Here is a 23,096-nt window from a genome sequence, read left to right on the forward strand (position 1 = left end):
AACTTTGGAGCATTGCCTCAAAGAGCAATCAGCAGCATGTGTAAACAATAACAGAATTACAGCCCCTGTATTTTAGCTGTAATATAAATGCCTGCCTCCAGGGCTACACAGGAGTTCCTCAAAAGCACTGTATTTTAATTTATTTTGGAAACACCTTCGTTTGGTACATCATTTCCTTCACTCTTGAGGGTGTATGAAGCAAAATCCAAGAAAACCAATTATAGGGACAGGCAAGTATTCCCACCACACAGTTTGTGGTTATTAAGCAGGTGGCTTGGGGCTTGGAAAACATAATGACAATATAATTTTATAGGTCAGAACTATTGAACAGAGGAGAAAATAGCAGGTCAAAGAAATCCTGGAGATAAAAACATAAATTTATTTACTCAAGAAAGATGCTGAAGGTTACCTGGTGGGTAGGTGCAGGCCGGGGCACTGGGTACACGATGCTGGATTAAGCGTTTTTCCCACATCTTTTTTTTTAAGGTTCCTTTTTTTTAAAGAAGAGTTTATTTATTTATTTTTAGAGAGGGAAGGGAGGGAGAGAGAGAGAGAGAGAAACATCAATGTGTAGTTGCTGGGGGTTGTGGCCTACAACCCAGGCATGTGCCCTGACTAGGAACTGAACCTGCGATGCTTTGGTTCGAAGCCTGAGCTCAATCCACCGAGCTACGCCAGCCAGGGCTTTTTTCCACATCTTGATATCTCCAAGAGGTAGCTAGTGGGGTCTTAAAACCACTGGTGGCTCTATGACAATTGTCATGTACTTGTCACTGCCTACACGTTTGTGAATTTAGCTGTAATTCCTGGTGATAAAACTGGTTGACTGCCATGCTTCAATGTTTGGGCCAAGAAATACTTTAAGAAGAATTTTATTTATTTGTTTTTTGTTTTTTGTTTTTTTTTATTGTTTTTCTTTCTTTTTTTTTAAAGATTTTATTTATTTATTTTTAGAGAGGGAAGTGGAGGGGGGGAGATAGAGAGAGAGAGAGAGAGAGACATCAATGTGCGGTTGCTGGGAGTTATGGCCTGCAACCCAGACATGTACCCTGGCTGGGAATCAAACCTGGGACACTTTGGTTCCCAGCCCGAGCTCAATCCACTGAGCTATGCCAGCCAGGACTTTAAGAAGAATTTTAAGAAGGAATATGAGTCTTAATTATTGTCTGAAATCTTTCATTGGCACTTCAGGTAACAGCTAGAAGTACCAACATTCAGACTCGCAAAAAGGGTATCAGGGCATTGGAGAAAAACCCTGGAGACAATAGTGGAGTACTCTCTTAAGAGGTCCTGAATATATGACATTCTCCATATCTTAGAAAACAAATAACATGGAAAAATATTTACATCAAGATTCTGGATTAAAAAGTGACTCAGAAAAAAAAGACTATGAATGTGAATTTTATTACATATATTGTATATGAGGATACACACATAATATATGTATGACACATGCTATGTACACATTATATATAAAATATACATGCTATGTATAGATTAACAAATATATTTTCCTTTCACATACATCAAGAAGGATATATGATAATCTGCGTCTAAATAAATTTATAAAACAGGCCAAAACAATCCAATAGGGAGAGGAAAATTTTCAACAAATGGTACTAAAATAATGGATATTTATAACAAAAAAAAGTATTTTGATCCTTACTTCACACCATATATATATACAAAAATTACCGTATTTTTCTGACCATAAGATGCACCTAGGTTTTAGAGAATGAAAATAGCAAAAAAATTTTTGAAGCAAAAAATGTGGTAAAATATTTAATAACATAAATAACATAATATTTCACCAATGTAAATGTAAACAGAACTCAACAGCAGCATTAACAACCATTATTCCTCCAAAATTTTGCTGGGGAGGATGTGTCTTATAGTCTGAAAAATATGGTAATTTGAAACCTTGAAGTGATGGATATATATAGGTGTACAACTGATGCAACTTTTTTGTATGAGTACAAAAAGTCATACAAAATTTTTGGAATAAAATGATGGAGAAAATACAAGAATAAATCTAAAAGGGCTCTACTGATAAATATAAATTAAAAATTCTAAGTAATGAGTCATTGTCTTCTAGTTTAATTGATAGGGGTTTCTTCTTAATTGTACCCAAAATGAGGATGCAAGTTAAGGTCCATAGAATTTTAGATGCGAAGAGACACAGTGGTTCCCAGGGTGGAGGAAAATTCAGTCCTCCCTCACCCACTGGGAGCTTGCAGGGGAGGAGAAAAGGAATGTGAGACTCAGAGTGTGTGCTGTTAAATACCATAGAGGGGTGGTGGGAGTGCACCTTTAAAGTAACCCTAACATTTTCTGGCTTTACAGTTTGCACTGGGCTTCCGCATTTATAGTTCATCGCATCTTTACTATCTTGCAGGTAGGTCACATGCTTAGCCCAATGTCTACTGGTTGAATGAATGCATGGGTGAAACCATAACAAAACTGGGGCCCAGAACACCAAGTGTCTTATGTAGGATGATCCGCCTAGTAAAGGCTCAGCCTAAGACGTGGTTCTTCCAAGAACTTTTCCTCCTAAACCACTTACCTGTGCTGGGTTCTGTAGCAGTGGATTCTGAGCTGAGGATGCCCTTGTGCAGGAGATTTACTGAGCTTGTTCTTTCAGGAAAAATCTGTATACGGGGGCTGGGCTTGTATCACCCCCACCTCGGTCTGTCAAAGACTTCGGATGCCCCACCTTCTCACATAGGCAGAAGAATGAGTTGCTGCTCGACTTCAGCTGGAAAGACGGCCAGTGTCTCCGATTTGAAGCTGTCTGTAACCCTCCTTTTGCTCTCCCTCTCCTCTCCAAGTCCAGGAGGTGAAGTGGAATAAGAACACACGTTGGGAAGCTCACATTCTTCCAGTACCCTGCTCCTAGGGGGAAACTCGGCCTGGGGAGGAGACATGCTATTCAGGCCCCTTTGCATTCGGAACCATTTGAATGCACACGTGTTTTGCATACTGCTGTTCCAGCTATGGCCTGCAGGAAGGAGCCATAATCGTCAGAGGCACCAATCCGATGCCAGGTACTTTTAGATCTGGTCGGGTATCACTATTTCCTGGCCGCTGGCAGGGAAGTGTCTTGGGTCAACCGTGCCTTTTTTGCACAAAGGTGCCAAATGGGCTGGGGCAGCCTCGTAAACGAGTTACTTTTCCACAATGTACTGAGACAATGCTACTATGTCGGAGTCCTGGGATTTTCATGGCTGGCATTCTGAAGTGTTTTTCTCATATTGCACATTACCGCGCCACTTTTGCTTTCTTAAGGTGGACCTCTTTCTCCAAAGTTCTGGAAGGGGAGCTGAAGCCACAAAGTCTTGGCCCTAATGAGCATGCCTGACTCTGTTTTGTCTTATTTTCACACATCGGGTCCTCTCTGCAGATGGCACGTGCGCTTTTAAAAACTGCTCAGCCTACTTTAAACTGCCTTTAAAGTATTACCCTGGATTTCCTTTAGGAAATGACTCCTTCCTCATTCTCAGCCCCGCTATTTGGATGGGACTGAGCCCACCCTCAGTCCCAGGGCTGGGCCATGATTGGCTTAATCACCATCTTGGCCACTTGCCTGGTTCAGGGAAAGAAATATGACCCGATTAGAGCTAATGAGGCCGGAAGATGTTTGCAGGGGCCACTTCGCTGCCGTACAATAGCAGAGCCTGCCGTAGCTGGAGGGAGGGCAATTGGTATGACATGGAGGGAAAGAGTTTTCCATGAAGTCATCTGGGCCCTGGTTCACACGGCTCCTGAAGCCAGCACTGCCTTTGGATGTTTTGGTTATATGAGCCAACACAGTCCCTTTCTTGTTAAGGCAGTCTGAGGTTTTGAGGGGGAGACTGCTTTTGTTTTGTGTTGATTTTTGTCATTCGAAACACACAGATCCTTACCTGATACATAATATTTCTAATGTGACTTGGATTTATCCATTTTCAGACCAGTGACTTAAAGGATGAATCCAGGCTGCAACAGGTCATTTAAAACATAACAGTTTGCTGCAAAAAGTACAAATTGCTGGCAACAGAGGTTCATTGCATTTGAAAATTACTTTTTTTTTCAGTCCTTAATCAGAACTGAGCACCCTGACTAGTCTTTCATGACCTTCTCCCTTTGTAAAAATGAGCTGTAATTCATGCGTGTAGCAGTGTGGATCCAACGAGGAGATAGAATCATACAATAGGTTAAACGGGGATGTTTTATATAAAGAAGTATTAACTGTGATAAAAGCGTAACTGTAAGATAAAAGGAAATGATATGGTACCCTAGGATGGAGGGAGAGCACCCTCTGAAGGTCAGTCTTGGAAGGGGTCCAGGTCTCACTGGAGAAGGTGTGACTCAGCCCACTGGACAGCAGGGAAGTCTGGCTGGTCTGCAGCTGCCGGGAAGCACAGGCGCCTCTCCGGAGTGCGGCCCAGGCTGAGCGGGCAATGAGATTCCACCTGGAGCGGGAGCCCTCAGAGCAGTCCAACTACATCGGGCGTTTGGTTTCTATGTCAGTAGGGCCATGGAAAGGTTATTGCCAGGCCAAAGCTGTAATGTCATCGAGGGCTGCCTTCTGGGCCCATGCCGGGGCAGGCTCTACAGAAGATCTTCCAACCCCTACAGCCCACAGGGCTGACTCCAGAAAGGCAGGACTGCCTCTTCCTCCTTAGTGTCCCTCTAGCGCCCTCTACAGAGAAAACTTGGTTAACAACATACCTAATGTGCAAAAGAAATGCTTGAAAGAATTCTGTTGTTTATCACAGAGCGTATATTGAAAAGTGCTTTGGGAGCTGAGAAGCAATAAATTCACAACATACACTGTGTGTGTGTGTGTGTGTGTGCGCGTGTGTGTGTGTTTGTGAAGAGCACAGCTCTGTCCAATTCATTTGGTATTACTTTGAGGAGAGAAGCACAGACGTGGATTGATCTCACTCGTCCAAATCTGATTTGGGTGAAGGGTTTCCAGAAAGGGTTAAACTTAGTCTCGGGGGTCAGTACTGGAGTGTGTTCTTTGAACTAGTATGAAATAGGAAAAAAAGTGGAGCATGCTGTGCTAGGCAAAGGTACACAATTTGTTTGCCGCCACACACTTCAAAGCCTTTAATATGCTATTGTATAATGAATCTTCTCCAAATTATTTGAATTTGTAAATCTTTTCCCTACAGGTCTGATTATCCATAGGACACCAACAGCAGAATAATTTTTCTCAAATTTCCCACACTATCTCCTAAATCGTTTTCTTAAGATGTGATTTTAACCCCTGTCCTCCTCCTCACTGAGAGTCTTGATTGATTTTCCTTGCCTTGAATTTGGATAAGCTTAAGACTGCCTTGGCAGTGACACTGCATGACCTCATAGGCTAGGCTGTCAAAGACGATACAGTGTCTACCTAGTTCTCTTGGGAGGACTGCCCTTGGAGTGCAGCCACCATGCTGTCAGGAAGCCCAAGCAGCTACAGAGAAGGATCACATGCAAGTTTTCTGGCCAAACGGCCCAGTTGCAGACCCAGCCAACAGCCAGAATCAATCACCGTATATATGAGTGAGTCAATAAATTCCAGCCACCTTTCGATTCTTCCCAGTTAAAACCCCTGGCATCGTGGAGCAGAGATAAGCCATCCGTGTGGAGTCCTTTCCAAACCCCAGATCCACAGAATTCAGGAGCATAATAAAACGGTTGTTGTTCGAAGCTGGTGATTTGGGCAGGATTTATTGTGCAGTGATAGTTAAGTGGAACACACCCCCAGGGAAACCCTTTCCCACTCTGCCCTTGCATCCTCCCATCCTTCTGTCTTCCCATGTCAGGCTGTCCGCTGAGGGGTTTGTGCTCCTAAAGGGATGGCCGGCATCCTGTGCTCCTGTGAGCAAGTCTCTGTGTGACCCACATTGTTTTTTCTTTTTTAAAAAAGGCCAGATATCGGCACCCTCAAGATTTGTTTTTTACAGTGCAAGGAATGTTCTCTTCATGACTGGAGAGTTGCATTTATTTTATTTTTTTATTAATTAAATGTATTGGGGTGACACTGGTTAATAAAATTATATCCTTTTCAAGTGTACTGTTCTATGCTACACCATCCATAAGTTGCACTGTGTGCCCATACCCATAGGTTTGACCCCCTTGGCCCTTTATTATCCCCACCCCCTTCCCTCTGTGACCGCCATACTGTTGCCTGTGTCTGTGAGTTTTTGTCTGTATTCCTTGTTTGCTCACTTGTTGCTTTCAGTTGTTACATCCTACGTGAGTGAAATCAGGTAGTTCTCGGCTTTTTCTGTCGGACTCATTTCCCTTAGCATGTATTCCCAAGATCCTTTGTACTCCATAGGTGGATTGTTAGGTCGTTTTAAAAAGTAATCTCCTTCCAATGGGAACCAAATGCTACAATGTTTTCTTATTTAGTTGTGACTTTAAAAGCCTGTCTATCAGGCCCTTTGGAGCCCAAGTCCTGAGTGTTGTCATTACCAGCTTACATGGAACTTCTGCACTCTCTGGACATCATTATTTTTAGCTTTGTAAATCCATTCTTTAGAGAATTAAAGAAAATGGTTATATCACCTTTAAAAAAAAAGGACTGGAGGGGACAGGAGGCCAGGCAGCCCAGGCTGTGTGACCTCAGCGTGGTGTTTCAGTCGAGAAGAGCAGAGGCATGAGTCTGAGCCTCACCGGTCCTGCGCCTTCCCTGGGTGAGTGCCAGCCCTGGAGGTTGTGAGCGCTCCCATATCCCAGGGAGGCTGCCTACCCCTCCTTCCCTTCCACCTCCTCCCCCTCCTTCTTTTCCTTCTTCTCCTCTTCCTGCACCTCCTCTCCTTTTTTTTCATTCTCTTTCCTCTTTTTAAACTAAGTGATGACCAAGAGCCAGGCACATTCACAAAACAAGGCGGCAGGTACTATTATTTCCCCCCTTGCCAGCACCTGAGTCTCTTTGGTTGCTTTGTCCCAGAATGTCCCTCAGGCTGCTGCAATTCCTTGTTGCAAATGCCTGGCAGTTCACAGCCCTCCCTCCCCCAGGAGTCCTCACCCCTGTGGAAGTGAACCTGGTGACCCTGGGGTTCGGCTGGAGATTTGGCTTTAGCTTGGCCCTCTTCCCTTCCCTGTCCCACCGTGGTCTCACTCCCTGTGGGTTTCTCCTGGGAACACTTCCTGATCCATACTTTCACCTGAATCCTGGCTGCAGGGTCTGTCCCTGGGGAAGCCAACCTAAGACATTTCTGTTTAGCAATCAGGGAAACTGAGAAATAAATTGCCCAAGCTAAAAAAAATAATGATCGACACTGAAGTTCAAACCTGACTCTCTTCTGATTCTACAAGCTGCAAACTGACCCATTAGATCCAGTGCTGCTTTGTGAAACAATGCCATCAGCTGACATCTAGGTCTCTCCAGAGAAGGACAGATCCGGACAAAAGCACTGCTAGGAAAGACTAGCCACACTGACTCAGCTGCCTCCTCATCCACCACCCCAGGGTTCTTTTAAGTTAGTTCCTGGAGGGCAGCCTGCACTATATTCTTCTTTGCTCCCCTCCCCCACAGCAGCTAACTGTCCGATATCCAAGCCTCAGGGGCCAACACCTGGCCGTGATAAACTTTTTACTGCACCCCAGTGAAAAGGCGGGGAAAAGTCAATGTGGTAAATTTTGCAAGACACCAAATGTGTTCAATTTAAAGGACTATTCTTCACTCTGAGTTTATGTCCTTCCTACATTTTTTTAAAGATTTTATTTATTTATTTTTAGAGAGGGAAGGGAGGGAGATAGAGAGAGAGAGAAACATCAATGTGCGGTTGCTGGGGGTCATGGCCTGCAACCCAGACATGTACCCTGACTGGGAATTGAACCTGCGACACTTTGGTTCGCAGCCCGCGCTCAATCCACTGAACTACACCAGCCAGGGCTACAGATTTTTTTTTTTAAAGATCTGCAGGAGGGTGGGCAATTGTGTTCACCTTGGAATTCAGTAATCTAGAAGTTAATGTCCCAGGGGTGTCCCAGGACCTGTGGGTGTCAGGCAATGTTCTCACTGGAGCAGAATCCTCCCTTAATCACTATCACTAGTGTTAATTGGGATTCTTTTAACAGCAAGTGACAGAAATCCCATGATCTTAGACAAAAGGGGATTTTGCAAGACTCTCTTTACTTGAAGAAGGTGATTGCAGACACTGGAACAAAGCACCGGACAGCCACTGTGCCCTTCTCCATCTTCCCACCCTTCCGTACCCTCTAGGTCCTGCTGCAGAATAAACCAACCTAAAACTTAGTAGCATTATAGCAACTACCGTCCTGATTAGGCTCATGAATCTGCAACTTGGACAAGGTTCAGCAGAGAATGGATAGCTGCTTTCAGCTCCAATTGGTGTTAGCAGGAGGCCTGAACTGAGGGCTGGCGGCTCTGCTTCCAGGACAGACGGCTCCATCAGCCTGGCTAGTGGTGCAGTCCGCTGGGAGGTCGGCTGGGCTGAGGGCTCCAGGTGTTTCTCTTTGCGATTCTCTCCCTGGGGTTACTCATCGCAGGAGGGCTGCATTCGAAAGACCCGCATTGGAGAGAGAGCCAGGAGAAAGCTGTCTGGCCTCCTACGAGTTGGCCTTAGACATTAAATAGTATCACTCTGCCCTTCCCTTTCAGTGGAGGCAGTCACAGAGGCCTGCCCAGTCTCAAGGAATGGGGACAGTGATAGACTCCACCTACTGATGGGGAGTGGCCAGGTTCTGGGAAAGCCTGTGAGGTGAGAGACATGACTGTGGCCATTTTTTGGAAATGCAGTCTGCCATATCACGTATTGTCTTCCTTCCCTCGGTGGGTCTCTGCCAGGCGTGGATGACATGGCCAGCCACGATCCTCAGGCTCCCATCTTCAGCTCCATCACCTGAGAGGGGTGCCCCTCTTGCCTTCGGCCCAGTTTGGGGTGGATCTTTGTACCAAGTACAGTGATAAAGGATTGAAAAATGTGATTGGCTTATTTGGCCTCAGGGGCTTACCATTCTACCAATCACTGTGGCCCAGGGGTGAGCTCTGAGGGAAGATGTCTCCAAGCATGGGGCTGGGACAGGATAGGGGCAAGGCACAGAGCCGGAAGAGGGGAGGGGTGCCATCCTGAGCTGACAGATCAACAGCTGTCCCAGGCCCGTCACAGGCCCGAACTCCTGACGTCAAGGCATGCTGTCGTGGAGGACTTGCTCATGAAGACTGTTCTTCCCTCCTCCTCCAGGTGACAAGGAATGCAGCTAAAGCCTGATAGATGGGCTTCTTGGTTGCAACCCCAAGAGAGGACTTGTATTACTTTATAGACTCAATTCTGACAATACAACTGCAGGTTTGGGTGGATGTTGGTGAGATTTATGTTTGAAGAAACAAACCCAGCAGGCTTCGCAATAAATAAGATTTATTTCATTCCAGAAGTCTCTGCTCGGAGAAGGAGTGAAGTTTCAAGCTCTATGATCCTTGATGGCTGCAAGCTACACACACGTGTTTCTCAGAATGGCTTCTTTGGTTAACACTTCAGCTTTGGAAAGCCAGCCTTGGCCCTAAGAACCAAGAAGTCACTTGAGACCATTGGAATAAAATCTAGATTTGGGGACCAGATATTCAAAAGAATTATGGGACCTCCCATAATCTGGCTGCAGTGAAACATTACAACCTCCATTTCCCCTAGCAATTTAAACTTGACTGAGTAGAATTTAAAGTAATGTTTTAAATACTTTTTGATACTTTTATTTCACCTTTGGTAGTTTTCTCTTTTTTTTAAGATTTTATTTATTTATTTTTAGAGAGAGAAGGGAGGGAGATAGAGAGAAATATCAGTGTGCGGTTGCTGGGGGTCATGGCCTGCAACCCAGGCATATACCCTAACTGGGAATCGAACCTGCGACACTTTGATTCGCAGCCCGCACTCAATCCACTGAACTACGCCAGCCAGGGCTTGGTAGTTTTCTACGTGGTAGATTATAGACCATTTTTTGTTTTCTTCTTCCTACTTTTGGATGTTTGAGGAGACCTAATAAACGTTATGTGGGAGGCAATGAAATTCCTTCCTCAGTAGCAGGATCTTCTCGAACCCGTCAAGCGCCGCTGGAACTCTCCCGTGGGAAAAACATACCGCCGTGCAAGGCCGTCCGTCTTCCATCACAGGCAGGAGGCTCCGTGAGAATCTTCTCACGTTAAACCCAAACCTGCCTCTCTCACCCAGGAGCGCAGCTCTGGGCTCCAGACCAGGAGGCACGACTCCACTCCTGCTCATGACGCCCCTCTGGATATTTTCGGATCGCAGTGACGTCACCCCACACGTTCTGCCCAAGCCTTCTGACCCCCAGTTAATCTTATCCAGGATCCGCCATCCTGCGTGTCCTCTTTAAGGTGGATGTTATTCTTAAATGTTCCCTCTGACAGGGGAATGAATGCCTGCGCTCCATTCAGTATTTCTTCATTCTTCCATCCGCTATGCATGGAGCGCCTGCTGTGGGCCAGGCACTGGGACCTGGGAGAGGGCAAGGCGGCCCGGAGCCCTGCCCCCCAGGGCTCACAGTTGTCCCAAGGGAGACAGGGACGTGCAGAGCACCAGGGGCTGCTATTATGTCTCTGGACCGTCACTTCTTTTTCCCACTGTACAGCCTAAAACCGTGTTATCTTACCTGGTTTCTGCAGCAAACCTTTTTCAGGCCGCCTGGAGCGATGCCGTGCCCCTGCTGTCCTGCGCCGGTGCAGGCTTGTCTCCTTGGTACCTAACAAGCACAGCGGCGGTTCCCTCTTTGTGCTGCGGGTCACACACAGCTCAGCATGCTGACCTGTCAGCGGCATCTAAGTCTCGGTCCCGTCGTCTCGTTCATTGTTGTGTTCCCAGTTTAGGGTCCTCTGTGAAGGGGGTAAGCATGACTTTCGTGGTTTGTGTTTTTATTATTTTTATTCTCTATTTTTCTTATTTTTTCATTGAATTTATTGGGGTGGTGCTGGTTCACAAAACAGTGTAGATTTCGGGTGTGCCATTCTGTAATACATCATTTGTGTATTGTATTTCATGTTCACCACCCCAAGTTAAGGTTTTTGTTTTTAAGTTAATGGTTGATCTGATGAAATGTGGACAAAGCAATAAACAGTGCCCTATGAAATGCCACATCAATTCGAAGACCTTGATAAAATAGTTGAATGTGTACTTTTTTTCCTGAAAAATGAATGTGTACTTTTCTCTGACTTTTAAAGAAGTCCCCCTTTCTTAAGTCTCTTCGTTTGCTATTTCCCAAATCAATTGATCATTTTTTTTCCACAGAGTTCTGGCACTTCAGTGTAAGTGGACTGGTTGTAGCATCTTAAACATAACTAATGACATAAATGTGTTACAAAGAACTGTGATAACGTATGCACAACAACTGAAATACCTGTTATTTGGAGGATTGCCCAAATCATCACACCTCCACTAATTCCTGACTCACCCCTTCAGAAAGGAAAACTGGGTCATTTGAACGTCATGTCCCATTTACCTTCAGTGTAAGTGTCGAAAAGAGTAACTTTTAAAAGAATGTCTAAGGACAACGAAGCCATCTGCTAAACCATTCCTGGGTCATTTTAAAGCCCTGGACTGCTCAGGGAAATTCTATTTTTATGCTCATTGTTAAGAGCATCAATATCAACAGGAAAGCAAACCCTACTGAGGGAGATAAGATAGTCGCAGACAATGGGTTGTCCACCCGCTGTCACAAAGCTCTGATTGAGCTTGTGGGGGGGGGGGTTTGGCTACGGGTCTCCTCCCGGCCCTGAGCAGCTTCCGGTGCTTCTTGGGGCTTCACCGAGTGGACATCCGAGGCAGAACCAGGGGCCTGCGCAATCGGTCAGCCTCTGTCTCACGTGAGGAGCTAACATTCAGTGCGTAGGACAGGGTTTCTGCTCCTGCTCAGGCAGGCCACGCCCTGGGCTGGGCTCTGGAGAGGGAGCTCACGTTATTTTTCAGCCATTCTAAACCCAAGGCCACTCTACCGTGATGGCAGTACTCTTGTCTAATCCACAGGCTTCATTCAGATTTCACCAGATGCTTCACTACACTTTTTCCCCTTGCCCAGGGTCTAATCCCATACTATGTGCTGCACTTAGTTGTCATTTTTAAGTCTTCTTTAATCTAGAATAGACCCTTTTTCTTTCTTGTCTTTTATCACCTGGACATTTTTTTTCAAGCGTATGGGCCAGTTATTTTGTAGAGTGTTCCTCCGTCTGGGTTTGTCTGATGTTTCGTAGTGATTAGATTCAGTGTATGTGTTTTGGGCAAGAGTACCACAGGGGTCCTGTCGTGTCCTTCTCCGCACATTGTATCAGGAGGCGCATAATGTTTATTTGGCCCACCGGTGCTGACGTGAACCTCGGTCACTGGGTTCAGTGTCTGCCAGATTCCTCCACTCTAAAGTTACTCTTTTTCCCTTTGTAATTATAACGATCTGTTCGAGAAACACTTTGAAACCATATGAATGTCAAATGGATGTTTTGAGAGTAAAAGGGGGTAATGCAAGTAAACTAGGATTATTCTGGAAAAACCAGGGCATATGGTCACCCTTGTTTTGAAAGGCTTTTCGGACTCCCTGGTATGATGGCCAGGCTGTTCCCAGCCACAGCTCAGGGGTCTCCTTTGTGGGGAGGCCTTTTCTGAGCTGCCCATGATTCTGCCAGCATGCCGCCCCAGGGAGAAGTCCACCAAAGACTTGTAACACATAAGTGCACCTCAGACCCCTCGTCTCTTGCTGTCTCAGGCCGAGAGCTGCTGACGGCCAGGACCTCATCCTCTCAGCACTGTCTCCTAGCACCTTACTTGTGATCGGTACAGGAGCAGCACCCCCTAAATGTTTGAATTCATGCTGGTCTTCTCTGAGCCTTGCTTTTCTCAGCTTTTGGAAAGAGGGATGATGAACTTTGCCAAGTTGTCCTAACGGATCTATTGTAATGAGATTTTATAAGAGAGAGTGTTCAGTAATGGGGAAAGTGCCAGAGGACTCCAGACATTGCTGTCTGGAGCTGAGAAAGGCCCAGAGACCAGCCAGCACACCTGAGTCTCCTCTGACCCACAGCAGGGGCCACCCGAACCCACATCTAAAATCAACGTGTCTACTTGGTGTTCCTGAGGGCCCTTCCTGTGACCGTCTTGTCGGTCTCAGCAGCCTCAGGGCCTAGCACGGAACCCACCAGAGGCACTCAAGAAGTTTTTTGAAGAAAATGCCTACTTAAGTGTAAATCCAGCCGCTTCCCTGTTCTTTGTGCTGGGTTCCCCCCCAAGGAATCCAAGGACTGGCCGTCCGTCTGGTACAGTGTTGTGTGACCACTCAGAACAGCGCTCGTGGAGAGACCTGCAGCGAGTGAAGAGATGGAAAGGACGCTGCCCACCTTCACATGGCTTCGCTGGTGAATTCTACCAAACATTTGAAGAACAATGAATAACAAGTCTTCACAAACTTTCTCAAAACACAGACGAGGAGAGAACACTCCCCGATTCATTGCGTGATGCCACCGTTGCCCTCATATCAACACCAAACAGAGACGGCATAAGAAAACTACAGGCCAACATCTCATAAACATAGACTTTAAAATCACCAGTGAAATACTAGTGTGCACAATCCAGCAGTGCATAAAAAGAATTCTACACCTCGACGAAGTGGGATTTATCCCAGGAATGCAAGGTTAGCGATCTATGAAAATCAACCAGTTCCATATACAGCATTAAGAGGACGAAGGGGAGAAGCCACATGATTATCTCAACAGACACAGAAAAGGCATTTTGCAAAATCCAGCACCCTTTCAGGATGGAAACACAGGAGAAGCCAGGACTAGAAGGGGGCCTCCTAAACCTGATCAAAACAGAACTAACGTCACACTTATTGGATGACAGAGGTTTTCTTCCTAAGATCAGGAACAAGGTCAGAACGTCCGTTCTCACTACTTCTCTTCCACATTCAGCGAATCGACCAGCCAATGAGGCAAGAAAATGAAACAAAAGGCATCCAGATTGAAAAGAAAGATGTAAACTGGAGGGTGGGGCCAAGGTAGGTTGACAGTGGTTTGTAGGGAAAATAATATAATAATTAATAACTAATAACACAAGAATAAGCTCTCTGTTTTGTGTACTTAAACTGTAAATATACTTTTTCCCCACCCTGGGTGTAGTTACAAATAAAATACATGATCCGTTCTACATACAAAATGTCTTGCTGCATGGAAACAAAATTCACATCTTGTATTCATTAAGTCCCTTGGTTAGGGGACAGTGAACACTTTTAACCCTGTCTAATTCCAGCCTACCCCTCCCCAAATGATAAACTCCTGAGCATTGCCTAAGTTGCTGACTATCTAATGCAAACAACTTTATTACTGACTTCTGCAATGCTGCTGTCTGCAGACTAGCCACAGCCTTTGCAGAAATGATAACCCTCTGAGAAAATTGCTGGTTCTCAGTAGCGAACATACCAATCATGAGTTCAGTCACCTTGGTAATTTCTCAGTGTTTGGCTTTAATGACCTGTTGTATTTTTTATTTGATGAGCAGGTCCTTTGGAGTATCGTATTTCTTGCAAGCAAACTACTTTCTGTTTCTAAATGCTGTCATCTCTGAATTTTTGATGTTCTGGTACTTGATGAAATGCAAATTAAAATACCGACCCTGTTTCCACCTATTAAATGGGCAAAGTTGTATTTTCCAAGATATGGCTCAATGTCAGCTAGAAGGGCAGGAAGCTGGGCCCACCGACATGACTGGTAGGCAATTTGGTTGTATTTATTGACATCTTTTAAAAAATGCCTTTTAAATCCTGTAATTTTAGTACCTGCAATTCAACCAATGGATATAATTAGATCATCTATCCTAAAATTAAAAAATAAACACTGAAATGCCATTGGCTGACAAATAAATACATTTTCTAAGAATATCTAATGCCATGGGAAATTGTTCTCACTTTAAGGTAAAATGAAAAAAGTGGAAAAAGAAAAAAGTGGAGTCATACAGGGTGATCAAAACTTTTACTATAAAACCATATATATATAGCATTAAAAAAAAGAAGGAGAAGAGAAGCATTTTAATTACCACCCTGTCCCTTTCTTTAAGAAAAAAAAAGAAGAAATCATTCTATTCTGTTGCTATTTAATTACAGAGAACACACAAAAAAATTATCAAGTTCTATTAATTTGGAGTTAAATATAATATTCTGTATCAAGGTCTGTTAAAGTGAGTGGTTAGAAATGAAGGAAAGAAGAAAGAGGGGTAAGAAAAGGGGAGGTGGCATAGTGTGGGGGAGGAAGGGGGAAAGAGATAAACGGAAGACCTAGAAACTTAGGCAGAAAGATCAAGTGAAACCAACCCATGGGCACTGTTTTGTGTTTCGCTCTCTCTCCCCCCGTCCCCCCGCCCCGCCACTCACCTACACACCACACACACACTCCCAGCTGTTGTTGAGAAGGCTCTGTACTGGAAGCAAACAAAGAGCTTGGCTCTCTGAACCGACTAGAACACAGAGTTTCCTGCAGATACAAGTGCAAGAAGCGTTGTTCACACCAAATCCACGTCAGTCAGCGGGGGTGAGAGCACGCAGGCAGGAATGGGCGAGGGGCCTCAGAGGCCTATGAGGAGTTGCGGTGGGTTCTCCTGGAGGGAAAACAAAATCTCACGGCAGCGCCCCCTGTGGAAGTCACCCATAAACGACCTGCATGTGCTCCTACCTCCAGGAGGCAGGGACCTCAGGCTCAGATGACTGAATTATTTATTGGGGCTCTAATTTAAAAGAACGAAACCAGTTTAAAAAAACTAAAAGGGCAGGGTAGGCAAGGACTGGCTGAAAGAAAAGAACAGGCTGTTATTTGCAAAGGACACACACACACAGGTGCAGACCTGTAATGGGATCAGGGAGGCAGTGTACCAGCAAATTGAGCAAAAGTCTTTAACAAAGATCAAAACCGGGAATAATTGCCGGTGGCAGGCCCCGGGCTGCCCAGCACCGAGCAAGCTTCGCTGGCTGCTGTTGATACACAACTGGCCCCAGGGACAGAACTTTGAAATGGTGGGTCAGGTGAGGCCTGTCCTCTCTCGAATTGAGACTCACACCTTGAATTGCCCAGCTTTGGGGACCCTACTGGTTAAAAAGCTCCCAAGAGGTCTGCTTTAGAAATAGGGACATGTCCCCGAGTTGGAATTAGCAAAGTGTCACTAACACAGGAGATTGAGCACTTGGTGGCTGGGAAATAAAGCAGGGTTCTTTGGCCCAGTATGAGAGAAACAGATCAAGTTAACAGCTTAGCAACTCAGCTCCCCACGGAGAGAACCCAAGAAGCTATTCGACACCTGGAAGCGCCCTGCTTGGTGTGGGTTTCACAAACCTCGGGGCCTTTGATTCTTGTGATTCTTGCGTGGTCATTCCTTTCAATAAGGCGAGGTGGACCGAGCTCTAGGGAGGCTGAAAATAATGTAGACAGAAAATTCGGAGGACTTTGCGCATGTGTCTGTGAGTTAGTTAATGACCGGATACACAAAACGAAACACCTCCCTTCCCCATCCCTCCTATTACCTTGAACTCTGAAAAGTGGCCTCAGCCACGGTGCCGGGGCACTGCTGTGACATGATCTGAGGCAGATGTAGGGCAGGATTATAAATGGCCAAGAGGCTCAGACCAACCCCTGTGCAGTGCTGAAACTTTGGTGGCCACGGAAAGTGGAGGCCATCCAGCCCACCTGCCCCACAGGATGGTTATTGGAGCTGCTGCCACGAGATCCCCAAACCCCAAATGCACAGGAGGAAGCCGGGGGTGGGGGGGATGGGAAATTCTCAGAGGGACGAAAAGAAGGGAGGGAAGTAGATCTGACAGCTTGTTGTGGCTGCAGCTTCCTTAGCGAAGATAAGATCGAGACAGGGTTTATTTAAAAAGAGACAAATCCTGGTGTGTACCCAAGATGTTTGTTCCTACTGTACTTAATCTGTTGGCAGGAGCAAGGGAGAAGTTATATTTGGGTAAGCGCTGCTGCGGGTAGTAGCCATTGCTGGCGGAGCAAGTTCGTACACTGGATACTGAGTGCGAACCATGAAAAACCAGCGCAGTCCTGGCAGCACACCCTCTGCAGGGGCCTCAGCTGTGTTTTCTTAGAAACACAGGCCATCTTTGTCAACAGAGCTTTGAACGCCTACTCAGAGAGGGGGGTCAGAGGGCAGAAGGTGTAACTGGCCATCACACTCCAGTTCCTCAGAAAAGGGTCACACGGATCCTTCCCGGAAAGCTGCTCAGTGAGTTTTGCTAAACAGAACTGCAAACTGGGCTGAAAATGTGGGGCATAAATAGTCCGCAGGTAAAGTGGTCTGCAGAGAAAGGGTCGGGATGGCCCCACAAAGCTATGCGGCTGCTCAGTGGAGTCACCTGGAGAGTCTGGGACCCACCTGAGACTCCTGAAAGCCGAGTCTCTGACAAGGGGGTAGGTCCTTGGCATTGTTTCAAAAGCCTTTCACGTGGTTGCAGGACAAGGCTCCGGGGAGGAAGCAGCTGTACGCGGCAGTGCTTTTCAAACTTTAATGGGCCTTCGAGTCACCAGGGGATCTCTTTAACTCCAGAGTTCAGTTCAGGCAGGTCCGGGGAGGGCTGGAGAGCGTACATTTCTAACCAGCCTCAGGCGCTGCTGGCGCTGCGCACTCATCGGGGGGCTGCACTCTTGAGGCAACGGTGCCTAGGGCTAGCGCTTTCATTGTGGGATTGGAGCTAAGGGTTCGCACCGGTAAAGCACAATTCAAAGCCAGTGATGAAGCTTGAAGCTTGTTATCACTTCGGTTAAAAAGCCTTATCACGCACGGGAAGAGGATAGGAGTAAGCAGTCAGAGCAGATGAGCAGAAGTGGGAAAAACAATTTTCAATTTCAGTTACATTTTAGTTACTTGAACTGATGCATCAGTAAACAAAATGTGGTGTAGCCCTACAATGGACTATTAGTCAGCCGTAAAAAGGAATAAGGTTCTGACGCATACTACAACATGCATACACCTGGAAAGTATTACTCGAAGTAAAAGTCACAGAAGACCACACACTATGTAATTCCACTTACATGAAATATCCAGAATAGGCGTATTTATACAGACAGAAAGTAGGTAAGTGGCAGCTTAGGAGGGATGACGGAATAAAGGAATGCTATCTAATGGCTATAGGGACTTTTTTTGAGGTTGTGAAAATGTTCTAAAATTGTACTAAAAAACAATTGACTTGTACACATTTTTAAAATGGGTGAATTGTATGAGATGTGAACTATATCTCAATCCAGGAGGCTGTTAAAAATTCCTGAAAGAAGGTCTCTGCAGTGCAAATGAACAGCCAAACATATTAAAGAAATGGTTCTTTATGTGTTGTATATAAATATACATTAATTCTTTATATACTATCTTCAGGTGTTATATAGATATACATGATGTATAGAATTGTAACATAAAATGTAAAGGTTATATAGAGACTTGTAGGAGCAGCACGATGTTGTTCTTCAAGGCACACAGCCCACAGGAAGATACACAGAGGATGTGCCCAGACAGTGCTCAGCACGGGAAACAGGAAGAGCGATGCACACAAGGAAATGGGCCAAACCTGTTTGGAAATCAGCAAAATAAACATTCAAATAGCAAGCAAATACCATTTTAGACCCACCAGATTGGCAAAAAAACCCTACAAAAATTAGTGTGATGATATTAAGTGATGGCAAATGCGGAGAAGGAGAGTTCTCATACATTGTTGGTGGGAGAGTGGGTTGGTCCAAAAGCTTTGGAAAACAATGTAGCAATATTTCAGTAAATGTGGTGTGTATGACTTGCTAGTATGTACAGGTGAGGAGGTCTCATCCATCTATACAGGAGGCATGCATAGGGATATTTTCCATTATTTTCTGTGTTAGTAAAAACCTTCAACCTGTATGCCATCAATAGGGAAACAGGTATATTGGGGTTTACTCATATAATGGAAAATGAGAGGCAGTAGTTAAAAATAAACAAATTTGAGCTACTAAATGTAATATACATATTGAATTGATTCCTATTATCTCCTAGAAGGGACACTAAAGAGAGCAAAAGTTCAGGAGAAAGTCACGTCGGCAAATGTGTAGATACATTTCTGGGACCAGTGACACCGTCACGTCTGCCCCCTTGCATTGGCAAAGCAGGTCACAGGGCCAAGCCCCACCCCAGGGGCTGGAGATCAGCTGAAAAGTCTCACGGCTAAGGATGTCCTTTTGGGGAGGGTCATGATGGGACTCCCGCACCTCTCCATGTCTTAGTCATTGACACCTCACTGACGGTATTGCTTCAGGAAGCCCCGGAAGGGAGCGGCCCCTCGCTGTCGGGTCTCGGCTGGGCACTGGGGACACGCACGTATCTGCAGAACCGCCTGACTCAGGGAGGTAGCCCACCTGGAAAGAAAGACACGTGCACGGGAACATCAGTAACACTCAAGGGGAAGAGAGAAAGGTAGGGATTAGCGGCCACTCTGGTAAGCAGAGGTGGCTTAGAGAAAGGTAGGTGGTAGCCAGGCCTCTGTGTCTTGGTCAAGCAGGACTAATGCCACCTGCCTCAATGATGACATGTTATGGGAAAGTGTCTGGCACATAGTAGCCTCTCAATAAATATTAACAAACTAGAAATTTAGTTCTAACCCTGACCTCCCTCCACACCCCACGCACTCCCTTAGCCTCTGCCACGCTGTCCTTTCCTCTCACTCACTGGGCCTGTCACTATGGCATGGCTTTGCCATGTGCTGTTCCCTTCTCTTGGGAAACTTCTCCCTCCCCTATTTACTTCTCCTGCATCCTGGTTCAAGGCACGTTTCCTCAGGGAACCCCTCCCTGACTTCCCTGGCTAGGTCAATACCATAGTTACAAACTCGCTTAGCACATTATGTGCCCTCAATAAGTATTTGTTGAATCAACGCTGTTGGTTGCGTTACCTTTGTGCAGTGCTGCCCTCAGGTGACGCCTCTGGGCATTGCAACAATTGCTTTTTAAACAGGCCAGGGCTTTCACGCTTTTGTGAGAGCAGAAGCAAGTGAGTGCCACACCCAGCAGGTGCAGGACAAGGTGTCCGGCATCACTAGTCATCAGTGAGCTATCACTTCACACCTGTTAGGATGGCTGTTACCAAAAAGTCAGTGGGTAACAAGTGTCGGCAAGGATGTGGATGAAGGGAACCCTTGTGCACTGTCGGTGGGAATGTAAAGTGGGACAGCTGCTGTGAAAAACAGCACAGAGGTTCCCCCCCAAATTAAAACTAGAGCTACCCTAGGATCCAGGAATCTCACTGCTGTGTCGATCTCCAGAGGAAATGAAATCAGTATCTCAAAGAAATACCTGAATTCCCAGTTCGTTGCAGCATTATTTGCAAAGCCAAGGTATGGAAACCTACGTGTCTGCCAATGAATGAGTGGACAAACAAAAGGTATTTTATTTCCTCTCACAATATACACACAACAGAAGGGGGAAAATGGAAATCCTGCCATTTGTGAAAACGTGAACGAACCTGGAGGACATGATGCTAAGTGAAATAAGCCAGGCAGAGAAAGACAAATACTATATGATCTCACTCACACGTGGAATCTCAACAAGGTGAACTGACAAGAGTCAGAGAGTAGACTGGTGACAGCCAAGGGCAGGGCTGGGGGCGAGGCTGGGGCAGGGCTGGGGCTGGGGAATGGAAAGATGTCAGTCGGAAGACACAAACTCTCAGTTGTAAGTTGTCAGGCCTAATGTACCTCCTGGTGACTCTGGTTAATAACACTGTATTGCATCTTGAAACTTGCTAAAAGAATAGATCTTAAGGGTTCTTGCCACCACTACTACAACACAAAGGTAAACATGGGTGACGAATGGCTTGTGATAGTCATTTCACAACACAGGCATACACCACCGTCACGTTTACATCTTCAGTCTGAGCAGTTTTAATTTGTCAGCCAAGCCTCAGTAAAGCTGGGAAGAACATGAGAACAGGGCCTAAGGGAGTAAATCCTGAGGAACAAGTACGAGATTTATAAACCCCCCTCTCCCCACAAAGCGCGATGTGAGCTTCTGTCCGCACCTCGCCCTGGACCCTCCAGCCTTCCCTTCCGCAGCCATCACTGGGCCCCGCACGCCCCTCCCCTCCTGCCTCACAGGTGACCCCTTCACTCTGCTCTGGCTTCGTGACGGCCTCACCTGGACAACACCTTCACGCCTCATTCCTTTCTGATCTGTGGACCAGACTGGTCTCTTGCTTCTGGACATCTCCCTTCGAGGGGACCAAGCCATTCAAACCAAATACGGATGTCCTTTTCTCCCTGGGTACTTTCCATCTTGAAGTTCCCTTATGTGTTCGGGGAACTGTGAAAAGCAAATTACTTGTTTTCTGACTTCTCTCAAAACCTGACACTATTTATAGATAAGAAAATTGAAGTCTCGAGAGATTAAGTAACTTGCCCCAAGTCACACAGATTCAACATTTGAATCCCCACTTGATTCCAAAATCCTGAAACTGAGTGTGAACTCATTTTAAGGGGCCAGAAGTTTTTGCAACTTGAGGGCAAGAAACTCTCTTTAAGAAAAAGAATGTGGCCACCTTGGCTGGTGTGGCTCAGTGGATTGAGCACCGGCCTGTGAACCAAAATGTTGCCAGTTCGATTCCCAGTCAGAGCACGTGCCTGGCTTTCTGACCGGGTCCCCAGATGGGGGCATAAGAGAGGCAAACTACCAATTCTCTCCGTATCCCTTCCTTCCCCTCTCTCTAAAAATAAATAAATAAAATCTTTTTAAAAAATACAAAGAAAGAAAGAAAAAGAATATGGCCTTAACTGGGTATCTCAGTTGGTTAGAACATAGTCCTGATATACCAAGGTTGCCCATCAGGGCACATGTAAGAATCAACCAATGAATGCATAAATAAGTTGAACAACAAATTGATGTCTCTCTGTCTCTCAAATCAATAAATAAAAGTTTAAAGAAAGAATATGAATTGAAGAAAACAAAGGTAGGTATAGGGCCTTAGAAGGCATTTGTGTAAGTCAGGATCTTGAAGCTTAAACTTCCTTAGCTTCACGGCAAACTGGTCTCTAAAAGAACAGGGAAACCAGAGGGAAAATGAGAATGTGTGGAGGTTCTTATTTTCGATGTCTATCACCCTATTTGCTGGAACTTCTTTAAAGCCTGAAAGTTCCCTCCTTGAGAAGTCGTATTTCCCAGGGACATTCCTGCAGTCTCTCCTGAGAGTGAAGAGAAAGCAGCAGGTGGTGGCGTGATTTCGTCAGAATGTCTGTGCCCGGGCGAGAGGGAGAAGAGCACAGGGACTCAGCGAAGATGGACGTGCATGGGCACCCGGCCTCAAGGAAGGGAAAAGACGCAGACGCAGCCAAGCCCAACGGACGTCTGCCCAGGGGATGGAGGGCACAGTGAGAGTAAAATCACCGTACATCAAAATCTGTGGTCGGTGTTGAATTAAAAAGTCAAAATAAAACCTAGACTCTTGACAGCTGCCAAGCAAAAACTCAGCTTAGTATAAGAAACACGTGAAGTAAAAACTTGACCGAAAAGTCTCAGTAAGAATGACGTCATTTCTTTGCAGGTTGCCAACTGCCTAAGAAAAAGTCTTTCTCAAAGAGTGACCCCTAGTGGACAGGAGGGTCACAGGTCACTGTGTTTTCTTCCCGGGGACAGGGAATTTCTTCAGACAAACGTTTTACCCAACCCATGTCAGCTTGTGTTTTTGTTAAGAGCTGTCTGGGGTTTTGCTTAAATGGTGATTTTGTAGTATTCTCTTTTCATATTATAATGTTCCTTGTTTCAACATTCCTGGCAAACATCTCCCTTACAAGACCCATTTTTGTGCCTATGTAAACTTTCAGCACCACCAACGATTACAGCTATTAGTAAGATGGCTGCTTTAACAAAATTGTAGCTTTGAATAATAAAATTTTACTTTTTACAGTGGAACTGTTAGGATACCCTTCTAAATTCTTGACAGATACTAGGTTCACACCTCTTGAATGCATTGGTTTGATTTGGGTCTCTGATTATTTTAAAGGAACCCCTATCCTAATAGAGGTTATAGAAGTAATTGGGAAAATAAATCGAGGTCAGAAATGTACATTGCAGCCACCTTTTGAAGGTTAATTTTGCAGTGTCTGTTAAA

General features: G+C 45.5%; 1 protein-coding gene across 1 annotated transcript in view; it reads right to left on the reverse strand.

Annotated features, from left to right (window-relative positions):
• Positions 1–18,324: 18,324 nt before the first annotated feature.
• Positions 18,325–23,096, reverse strand: part of GPD1L (glycerol-3-phosphate dehydrogenase 1 like) — a 48,356-nt gene continuing 43,584 nt past the window's right edge. Inside the window, exons 8-9 of the mRNA XM_045856711.1 lie at positions 19,211–19,357; positions 18,325–18,543 (exon numbers count right to left, since the gene is read on the reverse strand). Coding sequence (XP_045712667.1) covers positions 19,237–19,357 — 121 coding nt within the window. The 3' untranslated portion in view covers positions 18,325–18,543; positions 19,211–19,236. The remainder of the gene's footprint in view (positions 18,544–19,210; positions 19,358–23,096) is intronic.

This window comes from Phyllostomus hastatus, unplaced genomic scaffold, assembly GCF_019186645.2.
Source record: "Phyllostomus hastatus isolate PE091 unplaced genomic scaffold, TTU_PhHast_1.1 phas_scaffold_129, whole genome shotgun sequence".
Classification (NCBI taxonomy): Eukaryota; Metazoa; Chordata; class Mammalia; order Chiroptera; family Phyllostomidae; genus Phyllostomus; species Phyllostomus hastatus.